General features: G+C 45.8%; 3 protein-coding genes across 3 annotated transcripts; 2 read left to right on the top strand and 1 right to left on the bottom strand.

Annotated features, from left to right (window-relative positions):
* Positions 1–537: 537 nt before the first annotated feature.
* On the top strand, positions 538–4,460 carry LOC143008558 (cytochrome P450 3A40-like). The gene is made up of 13 exons (XM_076160378.1): positions 538–781; positions 1,047–1,140; positions 1,403–1,455; positions 1,757–1,856; positions 2,027–2,140; positions 2,304–2,389; positions 2,536–2,678; positions 2,785–2,909; positions 2,998–3,079; positions 3,236–3,396; positions 3,507–3,733; positions 3,914–4,076; positions 4,171–4,460. Exons 1-13 carry the CDS (start codon positions 711–713, stop codon positions 4,243–4,245), a joined length of 1,494 nt encoding a protein of 497 aa, XP_076016493.1. The 5' UTR covers positions 538–710; the 3' UTR covers positions 4,246–4,460.
* Positions 4,461–5,345: 885 nt separating this feature from the next.
* Positions 5,346–7,591, top strand: LOC143008504 (uncharacterized). The gene is made up of 2 exons (XM_076160288.1): positions 5,346–5,758; positions 6,107–7,591. The coding sequence occupies exons 1-2, from the start codon at positions 5,587–5,589 to the stop codon at positions 6,817–6,819; spliced, it is 885 nt and encodes a 294-aa protein (XP_076016403.1). The 5' UTR covers positions 5,346–5,586; the 3' UTR covers positions 6,820–7,591.
* A 464-nt stretch (positions 7,592–8,055) lies between these two features.
* Positions 8,056–19,079, bottom strand: desi2 (desumoylating isopeptidase 2). Its single transcript, XM_076160460.1, has 5 exons — positions 18,485–19,079; positions 12,265–12,337; positions 12,034–12,127; positions 10,900–11,041; positions 8,056–9,705 (listed from the first exon to the last, which is right to left on the bottom strand). Exons 1-5 carry the CDS (start codon positions 18,530–18,532, stop codon positions 9,433–9,435), a joined length of 630 nt encoding a protein of 209 aa, XP_076016575.1. The 5' UTR covers positions 18,533–19,079; the 3' UTR covers positions 8,056–9,432.
* Between the last annotated feature and the right edge of the window lie 75 nt (positions 19,080–19,154).

The raw sequence follows: 19,154 nt of genomic DNA, 5'->3' as shown, positions 1-19,154 counted from the left end.
TATTGTATCAAACTCTGATTTACTGTTTTTCTCATGAAGTGACATTCTACTTGTTTTGTTTTTTAGTGCGCGTAATCTAACTACTTTGTGTACTTCCAAAAAACCAAAGAGTCTCCTAGTTTGCACGCAGGTCGGTTTAGGTCACCTTTTTGTTTCGCTTCTACCTTTTCCGAGGGGAACCTAAACTTCAGTTAACGCAAGTGTCAGCTCAAGTGTAGTCATGGAGAGTGCAGTTTGCAGTGTGGCGTATAATCTCTATTTATTTCACCAAAAAAAATATAAAGCTGTGATTGGGGCGCCACTTACTACTCAGGTGAACTTTGCCACACAAAAGCATCTAAATGTCAACGGGCAGCATTAAACAGCCGTAATCTCGGTGTTGCAGAAGATATATTGTACAAGGTGGTGAACTACGATTTACGACCTATCCTGGCTGACAGAAAACAACATATAACAACTTAATACATAAAGAAATATTCTTTATATATAATTTATATCAGCGAAAAAATGTGTAATTGTTTATTTACTTATTTACCTTTTAACTATTTTTATTCGTTTAAACAGCAAGCAAAATCTCTGCCTCGGGTGTTACGTAAACTTCCTTCAAAAACATCAGTAACGATCTTCTCCTTCCGCTGCTTCCTGGTCCCTGAACGCCTCCACATCTCCTGCTTGTTAACACTCACACACTTCGGCCCCACTCCGTCACAATGTTCGGTTTAAACTTTTTTTCAGCGACCACCTGGACCTTGCTGGCATTGTTTGTCTCCCTGCTCATTCTGTGAGTTAATATTCTTATTACTTTTTACTAAACACGTCGATTTTCACTTCCTCTTATCTGCTGTTTGTCTTTTTTTTCCTGCGTTGCGTCGTTCTGACTTATTGTGTTATTTTTGAAGGGTCACTTGAAGTGGTTTGGAAGCGGTTGTTCTTCAGGCACTATGGCGCTATATATCCTGAAATCCTAGACAGCTACTTTCCTAGTTGCCCCCCAACAACAACAACACTATTGCAGCATGTGTAACCTTCTGTTTTCTGTTTTGCAGGTATTCCATTTGGCCATACAGACACTTCAAAAAGCTGGGAATTCCTGGACCGAGGCCTGTGCCTCTCTTTGGAACAGCGTTGAACTATGCCAAAGTAGGTGATCAGGAATTACACATAGATTTAATTTAGATATTGATTTGACTAAGTGGGAATAAGGATTTTAATTGGAATCAATGGAATCCACCTTTGGTTTAGTTTATATATTTTTAGTAACACAACCTCCTCGTGACCAAATAAAAGTTTATGACCCTATGACTTCATCGTTATGAGGCACAATCGGCCTTATCTGTGCCGATATCTGAAACGGAATGCTCCTCTAACCTTTTGACCTTTCTTCTCTTGAAATGCCTTCTAGGGAATGCTTCCTTATGACATTCAGTGCTTCAATAAATATGGGGACATCTGGGGGTAAGTGGCTGTTTTGTCTCTCAACGAAAATGAAAATATCACAGAAGACAAATTGGATAGTTTGATGTATTTATACTGTGAAATTAATTCATAAAACAGGCTCAAAGTTTGGTGTTTATGAGTTTGTTATCTAATGACCTCAGTCCATATAGCACTAAAGCCTTTAAAATCAAAATTAAAATATTTACAGTATACTTGTCTGTCCCAAATGTATTAGATTTCAATTTGAACCCAATCCCGTATTTGCTGTTATGCAATTAATCTCAATCTTGTTTTCACAATGACGTCATTCTGTTCAAAGGTTGTATGACTTCCGCCAACCCGTGCTGATGGTGGCCGACCCTGAGACCATCAAAGCTGTTATGGTGAAGGAGTGTTACTCTGCGTTTACCAACCGCAGGGTAAGACACAAGACCAACGTTGACCAACGATATATCAGACATAGATAAATTATGTTCTTTTTAAGTTGTTTTGCGTCCGACTTTGGAAATCACTAGAGGAGTCAAACTGTGTAACCGTATAAGAAGATCCCTTTCACAATCTGTTTGACTGAGTGTGCTCATATTCGTAGGAGAGCATGGTGCCAGGACCAATGGACGATGCAATCACACTTGTTAAAGATGAGAGGTGGAGAAGAATTCGTAACGCTGTGTCTCCATGTTTCACCAGCGGACGGCTGAAAAAGGTGATTGAGACCAACTGATCTTTATGGTCTCCATGGTGATCTTAGTGTTTAGTTTATGGAAATAAATAAACATATTCACCCATAATCAAGAGAGAAGTTGCTAAATGATGAATATCTCAATATGGACACAAACATTTGAGAACAACTCTTCTTTTCTTTGAAGATCTTTCCCATCATCTCTCGTTATGCGGACCGTCTTGTTGGAAGCCTTGAAAAAATGAATTTGGATGAACCTGTTGAAGTTTACAAGTATGTTAATGTTGATGTCGTTGTTACTGTACAAGCCTATGATGAAATGATTCAGCCTACCAATAAGTGAAGTGAGTACATCTTCTACACATTTTATTCTTTCCAATTCAAATCTCCTCAAATCTCTCTCTGCTTATCTGCTTTAGATTTATGGCTCCTTACAGTTTGGATGTTGTGACCAGTACATCCTTCAGTGTGGAGATCGACTCCATCAACAATCCAAATGACCCCTGTATCGTCCATCTCAAGAATATTCTTAACATCAGAGTTCTGCCTTTTCTCATTTTGCGTATGTGCTCCAATAATTTATATTTGAACTGGACATCATTTGATCACAGGGCCACATTGGTGACTATTAAATGCATCATTTGCTTGATCTTTTCTTCTCTTTCCAGTTGCATTTCCCTTTCTTGGTCGCCTGCTAGGGCGCTTCGATATCAGCTTGTTTCCCACAGCCAGCATAAATTACTTCTACAACATCATCAAGAGATTTAAAGACCAGCATCATTCTGAGGAATCTGTAAGCATGTCATATATTTGCTTTTCTTCAGATTTGAGCCCAGTTAACAAGTGATTAGTGTGAGTAATGTTGGCTTTTGTTTGTTCAGAGCAGAGTAGACTTCCTGCAGGTGTTGCTTGAGAGTGAGATTCCAGAGACAGAAACACAAAAAGAGGAAGAGACAACTAAAGGTACGTATGATGTAAAATGCTTAAACTGTCCGTCATGCCTCTTACCTAAAGCAATAAGTGTGTGTTTGTATGTATGTGAAGACAAATTACAACTGTCTCAGCCTCTTTCTACATATTGATCTCTTAGGGATAATATCACTTTATTTGTAATTATAGGTCTGACTGAACACGAGATCCTTTCTCAGGCTTTTATTTTCATTTTTGGGGGCTATGAAACCACCAGCACCACTTTATCCTTCATCCTTCATAATCTGGCAACCAACCCGGAAGCACTTCAGAAGCTGCATGAAGAAATCGACGCCAGGCTGCCCAGAGATGTAAACTCTGCATTGTGTCGTCGTGTTGCAGTTTGTGTTCGTGTTGAATATGAATGTTTAGCTCAGGTCAAAGTCTAATAAGTAATTGGTTGTTTGTCTTTTGCCTCCAGGCCCCTATTACATATGAGTGTGTGGCTGGTTTCCAGTACCTGGACCAGGTCATTAACGAGTCGATGCGTTTGCTTCCCACTGCGCCTCGGCTGGAGAGAATGTGCAAGAAAACCATCCAGGTCAACGGCATCACCATCCCTGAAGGAACCCTGGTTGGTATTCCTATGTCTCTGCTCCATAAAGACCCACGCTTCTGGCATTTACCTGAACACTTCAGACCTGAGAGGTAATTAGACACTCGCTTTACACCGCCAAGTCTTTCTGTTTTCCCTGTTAATGCTTTGCCAAGTTTGGATCAAGAACAACATCTTCAAAGAGTCCTTGAGCTTTTTATGACAGCTCTCCTCTCTGAATATTTACTTACTCATTTTTCATAATATATGCATGTACCTGTCTTGATGTGCAGGTTCAGTAAAGACAGCGGGGAGGAAGTGAACCCTTACGTCTACATGCCCTTTGGCCTCGGCCCTCGTAACTGCGTGGGGATGCGTTATGCTGTGCTGGTGGTGAAGACGGTTCTTCTGCGTCTCCTCCAGAAGTACAATTTGGAAACATGCAAAGACACTGTGGTAAGCTTTCAAACTCAACACACTCAAAGGAATACATTCATTCATGTGTGGCCGTCCCACTCTAATGCCTTGTCATGGTCACGTCTTCTTCTAGATCCCACTGGAGTTTAATTGGGCATCCCGACCAGCACAGCCCATTAAACTGACTTTTGTTCCCAGAGCAGAGTAGAGATGCTGCTCTCAATGGATCCTGCTCTGGAATGTTAAGCACTGATATATAATACACATTTATATAATAGGTACATATATATATATATAGTGTTTCTACTCATTATAACACTGACTGTCTGAGAAGTATCCTTGGAACAGAGTTAAATTCTAATGTACGAATGTATTCTAATCACTTTGCCACTGATTAATAAATTTACAAATTAAAAAAGCAAATGGGCCTGAAAAACCTTGATATCCTCCTTAACCAATCACTTTTGTGTAACCAAGAGACCGACTCAGGAAAGTAAAGCAAAACATTGAGACACATGTGGTTGATTGATAAGTGCTGAGCCTGACACATCCTGTTCAGTCACATGTGTCTCACACTGCTTCCCTAAATGTGTCAAATGTTTCAGCTGGAATCCATTTGACCTCAGGTAGTCGATTGTTTGTTGCTTTGCCAAGAGTTTCTACTTACAGGATATGAAACCCCTAGCATTATAAGCAGAAAAGTGTGTGTGACTATATTTAAAACACTTCCGTTGAAATAAATTAGACTCAAAACTTGTGAGTTGGTTACACACACACAGACAAACACACACATATTTAAACACATACATTCATTCAGTAGCGCAGCATAAATGGTGATGACATTTCTGTTTGATGCAAATGCTGGGCACCTGCTGGATCCTGAGCCCAGCAGGATCCATGTCGGCCACACAGGCCTCATTGAAATCACCTATCTGCTAAACGGTGTGGAGATAAGGCTCGGCGTTCAGCACTGTAATTATTTGTTTCCTATCAGAAGCTGGCGCAAACACACACACACACAGCGGGTAAACTGCATGGATATACATACAAACCTCTCTCTGTTTGTGAATGCCACTCGCATGTCTCAGGAGGCTTTCACACAGATCTCAGCAGCAGAGGCCTGTGTGCTGGCATGGATGTGTTTCATAATGCTGATGGTGGATGGATGTTGGCTCAGTTTGCTACAGGTACGGACGATTGATTGAAAGTCAAATAAGAGGTTGCCATGTCTGTGAATTCTTTCTCTATGATGTAAGTGCTCATTTGTAATTATTGGTTTTCTCCTAGTTGAAGTTTGAAGGAGGACTTCACTCCAGCTGCCTTTGGATGATTTGGGTTTTAGTTTAGATTAATGCAAGGACGCTACCAGAGGTTTTCTAACATGTAGTCTTGAATTGAATCGTGTCAGAAGAAAGCCTCAAAGGCAATAGAAGTGTTACAGGGCTCTGGAATATTGGATTGGTGATTAGTAAGAAGCAACCAATGAGACAGTAAAGGGATCAATTGTAAATAACTGAAAACAACATAAAGAGCCGCTGTCCTGCCTCTCATGGCCGACAGAAACACTGTGGTAACCGCCGACATCGTCCACATCAACATCACGGGCAACACCACCGGGCCCAGCGTTGACCATGTGGCCCAGGTGATCAGATGGTTGACCCTCGCCATTGGGATGCCTGCCATTGGATTGGCTATTTACACTCTGAAAAATCTGTCCAAAGGTTTGTGTTTTATCGCAGATTGTAAGGTTTCATTTGACCAAAATACAATTAATAACATAGTTTTGTGAGCTTTACTTCTTCTCTTCTCGTAATTGAAGCAGTATGCAGTGCTAGTTTTACTTTTGCCATAATAATGTAAACATTAGTAACAGACTTTGTGTCATCAGTGTCAGTAGTTGTAGTTGTATTAGTGTGGTGAGGGTGAGAGTATCAGTAGAGAGTGTGTGTGTGTCTGTACTGGAGTAGTACTGATATGAGTGTGAGGTTCAGGACAGTATCAGTACCAGTTGTAGTCTCAGTCTCAGTCTCTGTCTCTGTGGTAATTCTCGTACCTGTGTTGTCTGTCAGGTGAGAACAAAGCTCCCATCTTCGTCGTCAGCCTGCTGGTCTCTGACATCCTCAGTTTCTTTGGCCGTCCTCAAGCATCAAGCGACACAATCCTGTCCTCCGACGTCACCAGCCTCCTCTTCTACTTCAGTATCATCTCCAACGTCACCTTCATGTCCTGCATCGCCCACGAGCACCACCTCCTGCTGGCCTTCCCGCAGTGGCGCGGCTGCTGGAGCACCGTGCGGGGCTCCGTGCTGGTCTCCCTGGCAGTGTGGGCCGCCCCGTTTGCCGTCCTGGTCCTCGCCATGATGCAGTTATTCTTCTGGTTTGCTGTGGCTCTCCTCAGCCCTTTCCCCTTCCTGCTCTTCTTCGCCGTGGACTCCTGGAGGGCCCTGCTCTGCTCCAGGTCCAACCCTCCAACCCCAGAGAGGAGGAAGACTGTGTGGGGGCTCGGGGCCATCTGGGCCAACTACACCCTCCTCTACCTCCCCTTTATCCTCAGCGTCCTCTTGGGGTCTCTGTCCTTTAAAGAGGAGGTGCGCTACCTGGAGCTGGTGTCTCACATGCTGCTCTACCTAAGCCCCTTGGTGGATCCCTTCCTCTACATATTCATGACCAAAGGCCCCAGAGAGGTTCTGAAGGCTCTGCCCTGTTGTCAGAAGTTGAGGCAGACAGAGGAGACGAGGAGCACTGTTGATACGGTGGCTGAGACAATAGAGACACGTCTCTGAGGAGAGTAGTTCAGGAATAGCTCACATTTAGATTAAGACCTTCAGGTTTGATATCAGTATTTGGAGCACAGGCAAGATGTACTCCAGATGCTGCCAGCCCAGGAAGTGTGGAGTGATGTAAATAATAATCAAATGATGACGGTTACCTCTGCAGCCTTTTGTCCTGCATGAGTTTAATCTGTGATTCACAGCAGCACATTTCCTGTTCAGATAGGAAGCAAAGTGACGGAAGAGATCTCATCTGACAGATTTCATAGATGTGTGAAAGCAGTCAAGACACAAACTCAAAGTCATCCACCGTATAACTTTCTTTAATAACAAACAGGGTAAAATCTGGTTGGCGCCATGAAAGCTCAGTGTTGATAATCTGGTCAGTTTTTACACAAAGGGTTGAGGTTTCCCCAATACACATTCACAGCTCAAACAATAGGATAACAAGCAAATGGAAACATACGGTACATTTAAGTCACTGCTAAATGAAATGGCATCTTTAATGTCTAAATGCTGACCTAGCAACAGAGAGCTAAACACATTTGAAATGAAATGCTACACAGGATTGAAGCTGATTCGTTTCTCAACAGAGACAGAAACTATAATGTAACAGATGGTTACTATGACGACAATATGAAGCTATGGATGCTGAGGGAAACATGGCACCTGTCTGCGGCGACGCAAAAGGTAGACAGACAGGTCACCAGTGCAAGAGCTGACCAGATAACGGTAACAATAACCAGGCACGGCCACCAGAGGGCGCTGACATCATAAGTGTATATATGTGTCTGTGTGTGTGAGTGCATAAAAAAAGATCCATCTTATGAGCTTTGTTAGAGTTAATACATTTTAATCATCATACATTTGAAAGTCAACATTCTATTTGAGTTAATTTATTTCTGACTACAACTCACCTCAGGCTTTGAACACATTATAACAAAGGCAGGTAAACATGCTGGTTGATCGACAAAGAGTCTCTGGTTTACAGCATTTTGGTTTTGAGTTCATTTTAAAAAAAAACTGAAATGTATTTTGATCAATTGGAGGACAAAAGTTGCAGCAGTATTTTGTCACGACTACATTTCAAACACTGCTGTATTCAATAAGATGGACCTCCTGTGTGTGTGTGTGTGTGTGTGTGTGTGTGTGTGTGTGTGTGTGTGTGTGTGTGTGTGTGTGTGTGTGTGTGTGTGTGTGTGTGTGTGTGTGTGTGTGTGTGTGTGTGTGTGTGTGTGTGTGTGGCCCAGTTGGCAGCTTCTCGGTAGAAAACATAATACAAGTGCACGTTTGCGTGCGCACACACACAGAGGATCAGACAGGGAAACAAAGACGAACACAGGCTGGTATACAAAGGTACGGGTTGTAAACAGAAGCTCTTCTTATCAAAGAGAGGAGTATAAAACGTGCGCTCTGAAAAAGCTCTCTCCTGTGCCGACTGCAGTAGAAAAGCAACAACACAAACATAAAGTGTGGGATAAAAAATGTCAGTTTTATATCACAAAGCCTTTTGGAGTCCTGAGTTTATCAAACCAACAAAACGAGACAAAAAGGCCAAAGTCTATAAATCAGAAATACAAGAATCAATCCCGTTCTCAGCTGTGTTGTGTGACTGCAAAACTAAATTTGACACAAAACTTTTCCACGCGTAGGTGTGCGACGTTTCCCAAACGCGTCCACGGCTCCCGTTTGGGACGAAGGGTCAAGGTGTCGGCAGAGAAGCACGAGCTCGCCACACGATGGCTTCCACAGGTTTAAACCGAAGCCCGTGTGAATCCCTGACTGGCCGTGGGTTAGAGGAGTGTAGGCTGGACTGATGTGCAGCTGGTGGACGGCGTGTTGTGTGTTCAGATGGCTTCTGGTTCCGATACGAGATACTTACTTCAGCAAATTCCCTTTCCTTTTCCCCGGATGTTACAACAGAGTTCAGATCAGCACAGCATGATGTAACACACTCCAATTAACGCTATTAAATAACCACTGACATGGTGAGGGAACAAAGAAAAGGATTTGGGGAAGTAAGGATCCGACAGGGAACCAAAACCATCCACAGAGTCTCCACGGAAAACTGTCCCTGGATCAGTTTATTGGTTTCAGTGCGACACAAAGACTTCCCAGCAGGAAAGAGGTCCTGGCACGACACACACAGCATTTTGAGGCCATGTAGAGGAGAAGTGTGTGTGTGTGTGTGTGTGTGTGTGTGTGTGTGTGTGTGTGTGTGTGTGTGTGTGTGTGTGTGTGTGTGTGTATATATCCCAACAGTTCACTTGAATCTTCCGTAACTTGTTGGTAAAAACCCGGATGGGACTGTTGCTTAACGGGAGCAGTGGCTGTGATGTGGGAAAGATCCAGCTTTGCCTCCCGTCTGACTGGGAACATAATGACAACATCCGGGGGGAACGGGGGTGAGGGGTGAGAATCCATGAGCTCCATTCACTGACGGGTGACTGCGGCCTTGTGAGTGAGCAGAATTCCTCCACCTGTGAGTTTAAAAATCCTTCCTCTGCTCTCCGACGTTTGTGGCATTTGGCTGATGTTCCTGACCAGAGCAGGCAGCGGTTGTGTGCCTTGCTCAAGGACACTTGCAGAGGACATTTGGCTGTAAGCTGGACTCTTCCAGAGCCTCTACCTGCGGGGCTGATGTCGGGGCTGGCGGGGCAGAGGGGGGCTGGAGGAGGACGACGGCGACAGGGAGGCCAGCGAGGCGGTGGCGGCGGCGTCCTCCGCCTCCTCCAGCTCTCCTCCTCCTCCTCCTCCGTGGAGCTCCTGGCTCACGCTGGACTGTAAGGCGGCCGGGGTCAGCCACTCTTTGGGCAGGCAGCTCTGGAGGAACGGCACGCACGAGCTGAAGTAGGCCAGACGGTTTACCCAGCGAGGGATCTCCCTGCCGCACAGGATCTGGGGGAGGAGGAGGAGGAGGAGGAGGAGAAGGTCAGAGGGAGGAATGTTTTTGGTTTTGCAGAGAAACTAAAATGTGCCTGAACTGCGACCTTTCACCCACATAACCGTCACACATCCATCAATAGATCAGGTTAAGGGATCTATTGATTACCTCGTCACTCTGCTGTCAAATATCTGATAGATTCTCTCTCTCTCTCTTTCTCTCTCTCTCCCCCAAACCTGCTAAAACCTAATTGAGCCGTCTCGACCCTGAGACAGTAGAGGATCCCAGCCTCCAAAATAATTCTAATCAAGATTATTTATCAGCTTCTGTCCTCTCCAGTGTGATGAAGCGAATCCTTTCCTTTTGGCTCTGCCTGTTAGCTGATCTGGCCTCAGTGGTTGATCTGTATAAATAGTCCTGTAACATGAGACTGAGCCTGAGTGTCATCAGAGTGTGGTGACGTGAAGCTCACAGGGAGGATCGACATCCGACTCATGCATATCAAATGTTCTCTCTCTGGAGGATCGATCGTCACGCTTGATCTTTTAAAACTACACCCACACACACACACACACACACACACACAGATCACAATTACAATATCACCAAGAGATCACATTAGTAACCATGAGCATTAAAGCCCGAGGCCCGGACTGCTTTCCTCAGGGATTCCTGGTGTGCACATCTGTGTGTGTGTGTGTGTGTGTGTGTGTGTGTTCTGACAGAGTGTGTATCTGTTAAAGTATTTCTATGTCCGTCTCTCTCTCCCTCTTCTGTGATTGAGAAAAACATTTCCAAGAATGTGTTTCTCAGAGAACATCTCTCTGTGTTGCAAGTATATCTGTGTGTGTTTATTTTCTGTGTGTGCGTGTGCGTGTGCGTGTGTGTGTGTGTGTGTGTCTGCCAGCTGGCTCTGCATGTCTAGGCTTGTATCACTGCGTCCTAATCCCACTCTCAGTGCTAGATGCTAATTACTCACACCAGGAAAAGCTGAAACACACACACACGCAAACACACACAGGGAAATTTTGATTGGCTTGCAGTTTGTGTTTAGAACAATTTGAAAAAGCCTGTGCTTGTGTGTGTGTGTGTGTGTGTGTGTGTGTGTGTGTGTGTGTGTGTGTGTGTGTGTGTGTGTGTGTGTGTGTGTGTGTGTGTGTGTGTGTGTGTGTGTGTGTGTGTGTGTGTGTGTGTGTGTGTACACCCACCTCGGACAGAGCTGAGGAGAAGTGGTTGCAGTTCTTGTGCATGAGGTGATATGCGTTGCCTTTGTACTCCTTCCCCATCTCCTCCACGATGCGCTCCACATCCTCCTCTGTGAAGTCGGTGCTGCCCAGGACTATGGCTTCTCTAAAAGACACACACAAACACACATAAATATAATCCCAGCTCATTTTTCCTGAATTCTATGACAGATTTACACCCAGCATTAATGGCAGCTCTGCTCCGTTAACATTACACCAGGAGCCTTTGTGCTGACACAGCTAAACTGATCACAGCCACCATGAAGGGGATCAGTTACACCCGTTTTTCATCAATCAATTCAAGATATCTGACAGTTTCCGCTCATTTCAGTTCAGCTCCAAAGTAAATATCTGAACCGCTACAAATCCTGTTGCACTCACAAACATCCTGTAGGGACAGGAATGTGATGTGAAGCCTAATTACGCCGTCCTGTCCTCTAAAGTGAAGGAATGAGATCGGATCAATAAGCCGATCGCATGTTTCACAAGGATTTCCTGTCTATTTTCATTCAAGAACAGCTGGAGCGAAAGTTTTACATCTGTATCAGGTCAATATAATGGATGGAGACAGAGAGGTCCAGCGTGTGTGTGTGTGTGTGTGAGTGTGTGACAAAGCTAGAGGGCAGATCAACTAGAGCAGAAGGAATACACGGTAGCTCCAGTTAGAAACACACACACACACACGGCTGATTGAGTGAATACTAAATGGTATTGAAGTGAGTGGGCGCTCTACTGTCTCCGCTCACTGAAGATCTGCGGAAACAAACCAATGAACTGATGAGTAATAGATCAAATAATTGAGTTCTGTTGATTTTGAATTGGCTCCTCGGCTTTCACAGACTGAATGAACTCCTGAATGTCAAGCGTGTGACCACAAGTTACTGTACTTGTCAGAAGAATAGAGAGGAAGCGTTCTTCTCTTCCCATTCTTCACAACTCAATTAACAGTTTAAATGTACCTTCCCACAGGAGGACACGCCGACCGACTGGCCCATTGACTGGCTGGCCGGCTGTCTGTCCGTCTCATCCGAACCGAGCTGTGTGGACAAACACCAACGATTCTGCACGTCTACCAACACGCCAGCCTCCCATACTTACTTGAACTTGAAGGTCTCTCCCAGCTCAGTGGCGTCGCCTGGTGTTATCTCAAAGATCCCTGAGAACGGGTAAGGGTGTCCGCCATAGGCAAACTCTAAATACACACACAGACACACACAAAAACAGTACGGTTCATTATGCATGCACATAAGATCCGGATCGTATTCTGAGGGCGTCTTGAGGAGGTTGAGCTGATGTTAGCAGGTGTCACGTTTCCACAGGTAACCTTACCTCTGCCATAGATCTCAATCCCTGAGTGAAAGACTCCGATGCCCAGAGTGCTCGTGAACTCATTGATCCAGTACTGAGAGAGAGAGAGAGAGAGAGAGAGAGAGAGACAGAGACAGAGATGGAGAGAGAGAGAGAGAGAGAGAGGGAGAGAGATTAAACGCCTATTTAACCATTCTGCACCACATTATCTGTATACAAACAAATGTTATATGTGCGTGAATCCCACGGTTCCAAGTAGTAAACAAGTGCTGAGTACCATCACAGGTTGATCAGGACGGGTCAGAAGGCAGAATTCCCAGTGTAGGAGTGAATAGAGGAGTAGTAGTCATGTTTGAATCAGGCTCGTATTTACACCTGCCTGTCTCTGCTTCAGACTACATTTGTTTACCTTCATCCAGTAAATAATTGGACGAAAGGTCAACATGCCTAACTTAAGACAGTGTTGTGTTCCGAGCTGGATGAAACAGGATCATCTCACACACACACACACACAAGTAAACATGGACAAAATCCATAATTGATCGCAGCAGCACTGATCTGCAGCATTACCCTGCATCCTCTCAGTCTGGGCTGTGGCTGTGTACCATCAGCCAGCAGCTCCTGTAGCTAAGAGGTGATTGGGCAAGGCTGTTGCTAGGCAGATTTTGCTCGCCCGAGACAAATATGTTATCACAGTTCCACTTCACTTCAAGACGGGGCAGAGAGTTGTGGCAGGAGGGAATCTAACACGGGATCTCATGACGTCAAATCACTCACCCAGGTCATGTGATTAGGAAAACACAGCCTTTATTTGATAATGATCCTCTACTTATTTCAATAAACAGGTTTCACTGAGGCCGTTTGCTGAGGAGGCGTACGCTCCAACTGAAGCGGTGACCGTCCCTACAAACTGAACCAGAACCTTTAAGAAATAACACTTAAACTTGATATCCTGACACCCACACATATTTCTCAGACTCTCCACAGTTGTGAAGTTGGTGTCAGAGTATTTTAAGCAGGAGCAAACACTGAACTCATCTGCATGCGTTTGAGGTGAGAACGTTTCTTGTTAGAAGCAAACTAGGCTGTTTTCACTCTGTCTGGCTCTTCTAGTTGCTATGAGAGAGAGAGAGATGTTTACCTCCTCTAACAAACGCCCGCAGGGAAGCCCTGAGTAACGTAGCTAAGACTTCCCTAAGAGAAGAATGTACTTGTATATAGGGAACCATATACAGCACAAGGACAAGACAAAGGACCGAGCTGAGACAGAGGTGTCTACTAAGGGTGGAGGAGACAATGACCTGCACACAGCTCAGCTCCATGTTGAGCTGTGAATGTGGAGGTTTCCTGTGCGATGTTTCAGATGAACGCTGCCTCAACATGAAGCCATGTTGTGAGCAGACAGGTTGGTTATATTTTAATGTTTCAGTGAAGCAAAGCACGACTGAGATCTTGAGTGAAACAATGAAGCAGGACAGGAGAAACCTTAGCTGTAGTGGACGACTCGTATGTGTTCTCAGCCTTGACTATCTCCCTCGCCAGCCAGAAGCCTTTGACGTTGCAAAACATATTTAGGACCGAGCGTCAAACAGGAAACAGCTTGACAAACCGCGTACCGCTACTTGAAAAATATTCTATTAAGCTCCGTCTGTTGTTATGCAAATACGTAGCTGTGTACAATCACTCAGCAGAGCCGCCGGTCATTAGCACACATTTGCATTGCAAATGTTTCCCTCCACAATGTAACCTTTAGAACACACTAAATGTGTTCCAGCAGTTTAACAGAGAAATGTGATCATGAGGTCATAATTGCACGCTTTCAGCTTCTGGCTCTTTGTGTTCTGTGGCAGACAGAGGACAGATGACGAGTGTGTGTACAAATGCTGCTCTTTGCACGTACGCACACACACATACAGGCTGCTGTTGCCATCTTTATCACTGCTTGCACATATTGTCAGAGCCTTGAAGGTCTGAGCGGTTAGTGTAGAGTCCCTTTGGGGTGAGATCATAGTGATGCTGGAGACGTAATTAGCATCACATCTGTAGTTTTGTATTGATGTAGCTGACACTCACTGACCCCTGCACCCCCTCCTCTCTCACCCACACACCCCCCCACACACACACACACACACGTAGGAACACATAACCAGCTATGAGAAACAGAGAGAGATCTGTTTGTGATACCGCTGTAGAGACAGACACACATCACTGACACACTGAATCGGTTCCATGCTTGTTTCACCGACGCCCAGCAGAGTAAAAGCTGTGCACGTCCAGTTTGATCCAGTTGACTACGGCAACCACCGAGTCCGTTATCTGCACCTCCATCAATGTCTGGTAAAGTTCATCCGGACATGACAGAAATGGAAATCAGGTCTGCTAAACTGACACGTCTCTATTTAGTTGACACCTCTACATTGAAGTTAGCGTGCCGCTGCCTTTGCTCTTTGCTTGCTTGCAGACTTTGCAGATACACAACTCAACCAGATCAGCATCCTTTATCTACATCTAACATCTAAGAGCCTGTTTGAGTGTTTGGCAGCCAAAGTGTGTAGTGCAGCGCTTCTGTTACTGAGAGCTGAAGGATCCTCGGCTGCATTGAGAAGTATTTAAGTTGCGGCCCGGCTATCAGTGACCTATAAAGCCAGAGTGTGTGACTTGCGCAAGGGGAAGACTTGAAACATGAGGAGAAGCTTGTTTTGCAGTTGCGGTTCTCTAATCTGCCTGGAACAGAGAGAGAGAGAGAGAGAGTCAGCGAGTCAGAAGCCCCCCCTAAACCGAGAAGGAAGGAACTACAGCACCCATCAGCACTGACATATCCGTGCCGTTGTGTCGCCTTGGTTACAGGAGAGTCAAAAGACGCTGTGTTGTAGCGACACGGTGAGCTACTCCTCCGTACACCTTTCCTCCTCCTCCTCCTCAAATAGGACTCTTATCTGAGCTGAGCCTAATTACTCCAAAGCTCATTAAACTGAGACCTCCTCCTCCTCCTCCGCAGAGGCAGCAGATGGAGAAAGGGCCGACTGTGTGTGTGTGTGTGTGAGAATCAGTGTGCGTGACCCATTTGAATGAATAACAGAGCGAGCTGGTGGGTGTGTGGTCATAACATGATGCAATAGTCAAATCAGAGTATAGATGACGCCTGTCTGTCGCGTTGTTGTTGTTAAGAGTGGAGCTACAGCGCCTCAACTTCCAGCTGCACTACACCAGGAGCACTCGGAACACATTTGATCCCCGATTGATGGACGTTATCAAGTGCAAAAGCGATACTGTGTCTTTCTGTCTCCCTCTCTCACACACACACACACACACACTCGTGCACAGACAACCACAGAGCTGGCAGACAGACAGGTAGTGTGTAGATAATGCCGTCTCATTAAAGCGAGCTACTAAAGCACTCAGAGCTGACCAGGAAATCCACTTAGCAGAGATGGAGCAGGACAGCAGAGAGGCGGTGAACCGGTGTAGAAAGGGAGGGGGGGTGGGGGGGGGGGTGTGGAGTTGTGATTCTGCGCTTGGAACGGTGACATCATTATTGATCCTCATCCATGTTTTCCGGAAGGATCACACTGGGCCGGAGAACCCTACACCTGACACACACTCGCTCCACTGTCTGTGCCGTCGCTTTGCCGTCGCTTGTTGCTGCTGCCAGGTGTGAACGCAAGCAGGGTCGTGACCTCTGCCCTCCCCTCTCATCTCATCTGCAGCTTCCTCTTTCACGCTCACTCTCCCTGTCAGCCGCAGAGTCATTCAATCAAGCGCTCAGTGAGGAGATCCATCACTCCATAATGTGAACGGGGGACAAAGTGCAGTACAGCAAAAGATTTATTATCATCAAAACGCCCATGTTTGAGAAATATGATGGTGCTTCTTACTACATGTTTGTTTACATTGGTCATGTTCTGCTTGTAGACCTCAGTTCAAATCCCGCTCAGCCTCATTCTGAAGCCCCATGCTGCTCCAGCACACAGCCTCATGTTGACCTGTGTGTTTATTTACATGTTCAGGCAGGCAGAAAGGATGGATGTTTATATTACAAAGAGTCATAGGTCATCTTTTTGGTACGGTGCACCTCAAGTTGAGCGCTGATTCAGTGATTCTGCTGCCAGCACAGCAGTCATGAAGTTACTCAGCCAGTCAGTAAGCCAGTCAGTCAGACAGCAGCAGTCATTCAGTCCATTTCCCTCCAGCACTCTGATCTGAGGAGCCTAATCAATACCTAAGGCAAGCCCTCACAGACGGACTGCAGTCTTCTTCCTGGCTTCAGAGCACAACAGTGAGTTCATTGACAGCAGACATTGCCTCTCATTGTTTTGAATGAACGCTGGAATCTCACAGCAGACACAGAGCCACATTCCCGTCGCCATAATCGGAGCACACAGACAGGAAAACTCAGATATGTGCGTGGCAAAGATCCAATCGGTTGGTGTAAGAGCACAGAGAATACCTTCCATCCAGGTGCTAAAAATAAACAGTCACTTTCTCTATCGCGCTCTCTCTTTCTCTCACTCACGCGCACACACGCACACACACACCCCTAATAGGGTTAAATATAGTAACCGAGCGAGCGGGTTACATGTCTGTGGGCGTGTGCATTAGACACAGAACGTACCAGCGGCCTCTGTACGCCTCTGCTTGAATAATTGTGTCCAAAGGGACACATTTCTGTGTGTTGGGTCCATGTGTGGAGCCTTACACGGGTTATTTATGTATTTATTTTATCTATAACACACAGGAGGGGAGAGGCAGAGAAAGAGAGAAAGAGAAAGAGAAAGAGAGAAGTCCTGGCCCTCCTGCCATAAAGAAACTATTTGGTGTTCAAGCCTGCAGATCTGTACAGTAGGAGAGGATCGATTGCCATTTCTGAGTGTTTGTCCCCCTCATAGTGTGTTTGATTTTCCTGGAGTTAAAGACAGAAAACATTGTGTCCCTCAGCCATTGTGCAACAGTCTGGCCTCTGCTTGTGGAAGAGCACTGAGGCCCCCGCAGCTCCTCGTGTGAACAAAAGTGAGACGGAGTAAAAGCTCTACAGACTCTATCCAAGAGAGACTAATGTGCTCTCAGCAAGTCAAGTGACAAGAGAGAGGGTCAAAGAAGTGGGCAAGGAGGTGAGGGAGGAAGGAAAGAAGGAAGGATAGGAGGGGGATAATGAGTATGGAGGTATTCAATCGGCCTACATTAGGCCTTTGATGACATATTGACCCTTAGGCCAACAGGAAACACAAGGGCAATAAATCAGATTAAAATGTAAAGACGGGGAGGGAGAAGATGAGGAGGAATCCCTGGGAAAATACATATATTTGTTTACAAAAAGCATCCAGGAATTGTGTACATCATTCAGAATACATGTGTCAATCCTGGCATTTTATATGAACCAGCAACAAGAAGTATAATTGAAAGAAACTAAACTAAACCAGAGGATCATAAGGAACAAAAGCATTTATGGAAAGTTGTGCTTTGCTTGCACACACTCACACACTTTACCTCAACTCTGATTTATAGCCTCAACTAGGCAATTCCAATTTGCTTTGTGCCAGCTGTGTGTGAATCCATATCAATCAATGATTCATCAATGGATCACTGAATCTGTCCCACTGAATCTGTCCCCACTGACTCATTCCTGCAGGGTGACAACACGATGACTCCAACCCGACCTCTGCCTGTGTCCGGAACAAAGGAGGCTCTGCTCTCTCCTGTAGGGTGACAGGTTCACATCCACCTGTGGTTCAGCTGCCAAGTCCTCAATATGAGACAATGTGCTGAACTATTTACACTCTGCTACTTCTGAGTAAATAAAAGGAACCCATTAAGAAACCCCAGATTGCTTCTGTCAACATGGGTTGGACTTTTGTCAGATTACTGTCACTACTCTCCCCTCCCTGACATCTGGCAGCAGCAGCTCAGTGGGATTGGTTTGGTCCTGCTGTTACACACACACTGAGTGAAGCAGAGTTTGTTCTGGCACTGATCTTTGACTAATCTGTGTCTTTGTGTGTTCTGAAGCAGCCTGGTTGTGGAGATGGAATCGACTACTCTCCCCTGAAAGCAATTAACACACTGTTATGAGCGATGACAACATTGACTCATGGGTTGAGTCAAATGGGAGTTTGGCAAGAAAGAAGCTCTCTCTTACACACACACACACACACACACACACACGCGCGCGCGCGCGCGCGCGCGTTGCGGAATCCTAGTGTTTCTTGAATGAGTCAGTCGTGAAGTTTTCTTTCTCGTCTCTTACCATATCATAGACGTTTAGGATGATCGGCTCGTTTGCCATCACGGGCATCAGGATGTCCTCCCCCTGCGTCCCTTCCTCTCCTCCTCACGCCACCCTCCTCTCCTCTCCTTCCGTGCGAGATCCAAACTCTCGCCCCTCTCTCTCCTCTCCTTCTTTCTTTCTGCCACGAATCCAGCAAACTGCCACCGATTAACCGATTGACAACGTGATTTTGTCGGTGGAAAGCTTCGCGGTCCCTCGGTTGTTTGTAGCGTCCAGCATCTGCGGGTCTTTGTCCGGATCCTCCCCCCCCCAGAGCAGCGGTGCACAGCTGAGCAGACGCGCCGACTCGCTAAACCCTCTCGGCGGCAGAGATCGAGGCGAAAGCGGCGACTTGGCGGAGTGAACGGCGTCTCTGCGGGCGGGTGTCGACACGAACGGACCGATGAGTCATTTTATCCGAAGAACTCTTAGTCAAGACGGCGAGTCGCGGTGGTAACAAAGCGACATTTCGCCACCATCCCGGGCTAGAAGCTAACGGAGGCTCGGCAGCGCTGAGGCTGACAGGCAGGCAGGCAGGATGAGAGGGCTGGCGAGAGAATTGGCGAGTGAGTGAGTGAGTGGGCGAGCGGGGCGACGACTCTGCGCTCGTTTAACCACCCTGATGCTCCCGGGGCATCATGGGTAATGT

Source organism: Genypterus blacodes, unplaced genomic scaffold, assembly GCF_046128005.1.
Source record: "Genypterus blacodes isolate CSIRO-AG114 ecotype Tasmania unplaced genomic scaffold, CSIRO-AGI_Gbla_v1 ptg000105l_1, whole genome shotgun sequence".
NCBI classification, from domain to species: Eukaryota; Metazoa; Chordata; class Actinopteri; order Ophidiiformes; family Ophidiidae; genus Genypterus; species Genypterus blacodes.
Note: the sequence above shows the minus strand (reverse complement) of the source record. Positions and strands in the feature narration are given on the sequence as shown.

Bases quoted from the DNA above. Each gene is read 5' to 3' on its own strand.
- LOC143008558 (XM_076160378.1), top strand. From the start codon at position 711: ATGTTCGGTTTAAACTTTTTTTCAGCGACCACCTGGACCTTGCTGGCA. The intron at 782-1,046 runs GTGAGTTAATAT...TCTGTTTTGCAG, and splicing joins TTTGTCTCCCTGCTCATTCT to GTATTCCATTTGGCCATACA. The intron at 2,679-2,784 runs GTATGTGCTCCA...TTCTCTTTCCAG, and splicing joins TCTGCCTTTTCTCATTTTGC to TTGCATTTCCCTTTCTTGGT.
- LOC143008504 (XM_076160288.1), top strand. From the start codon at position 5,587: ATGGCCGACAGAAACACTGTGGTAACCGCCGACATCGTCCACATCAAC. The intron at 5,759-6,106 runs GTTTGTGTTTTA...GTTGTCTGTCAG, and splicing joins TCTGAAAAATCTGTCCAAAG to GTGAGAACAAAGCTCCCATC.
- desi2 (XM_076160460.1), bottom strand. From the start codon at position 18,532: ATGCCCGTGATGGCAAACGAGCCGATCATCCTAAACGTCTATGATATG. The intron at 12,128-12,264 runs GTAAGGTTACCT...GTGTGTATTTAG, and splicing joins GATTGAGATCTATGGCAGAG to AGTTTGCCTATGGCGGACAC. The intron at 9,706-10,899 runs GTGGGTGTACAC...CTCCTCCCCCAG, and splicing joins TCTCCTCAGCTCTGTCCGAG to ATCCTGTGCGGCAGGGAGAT.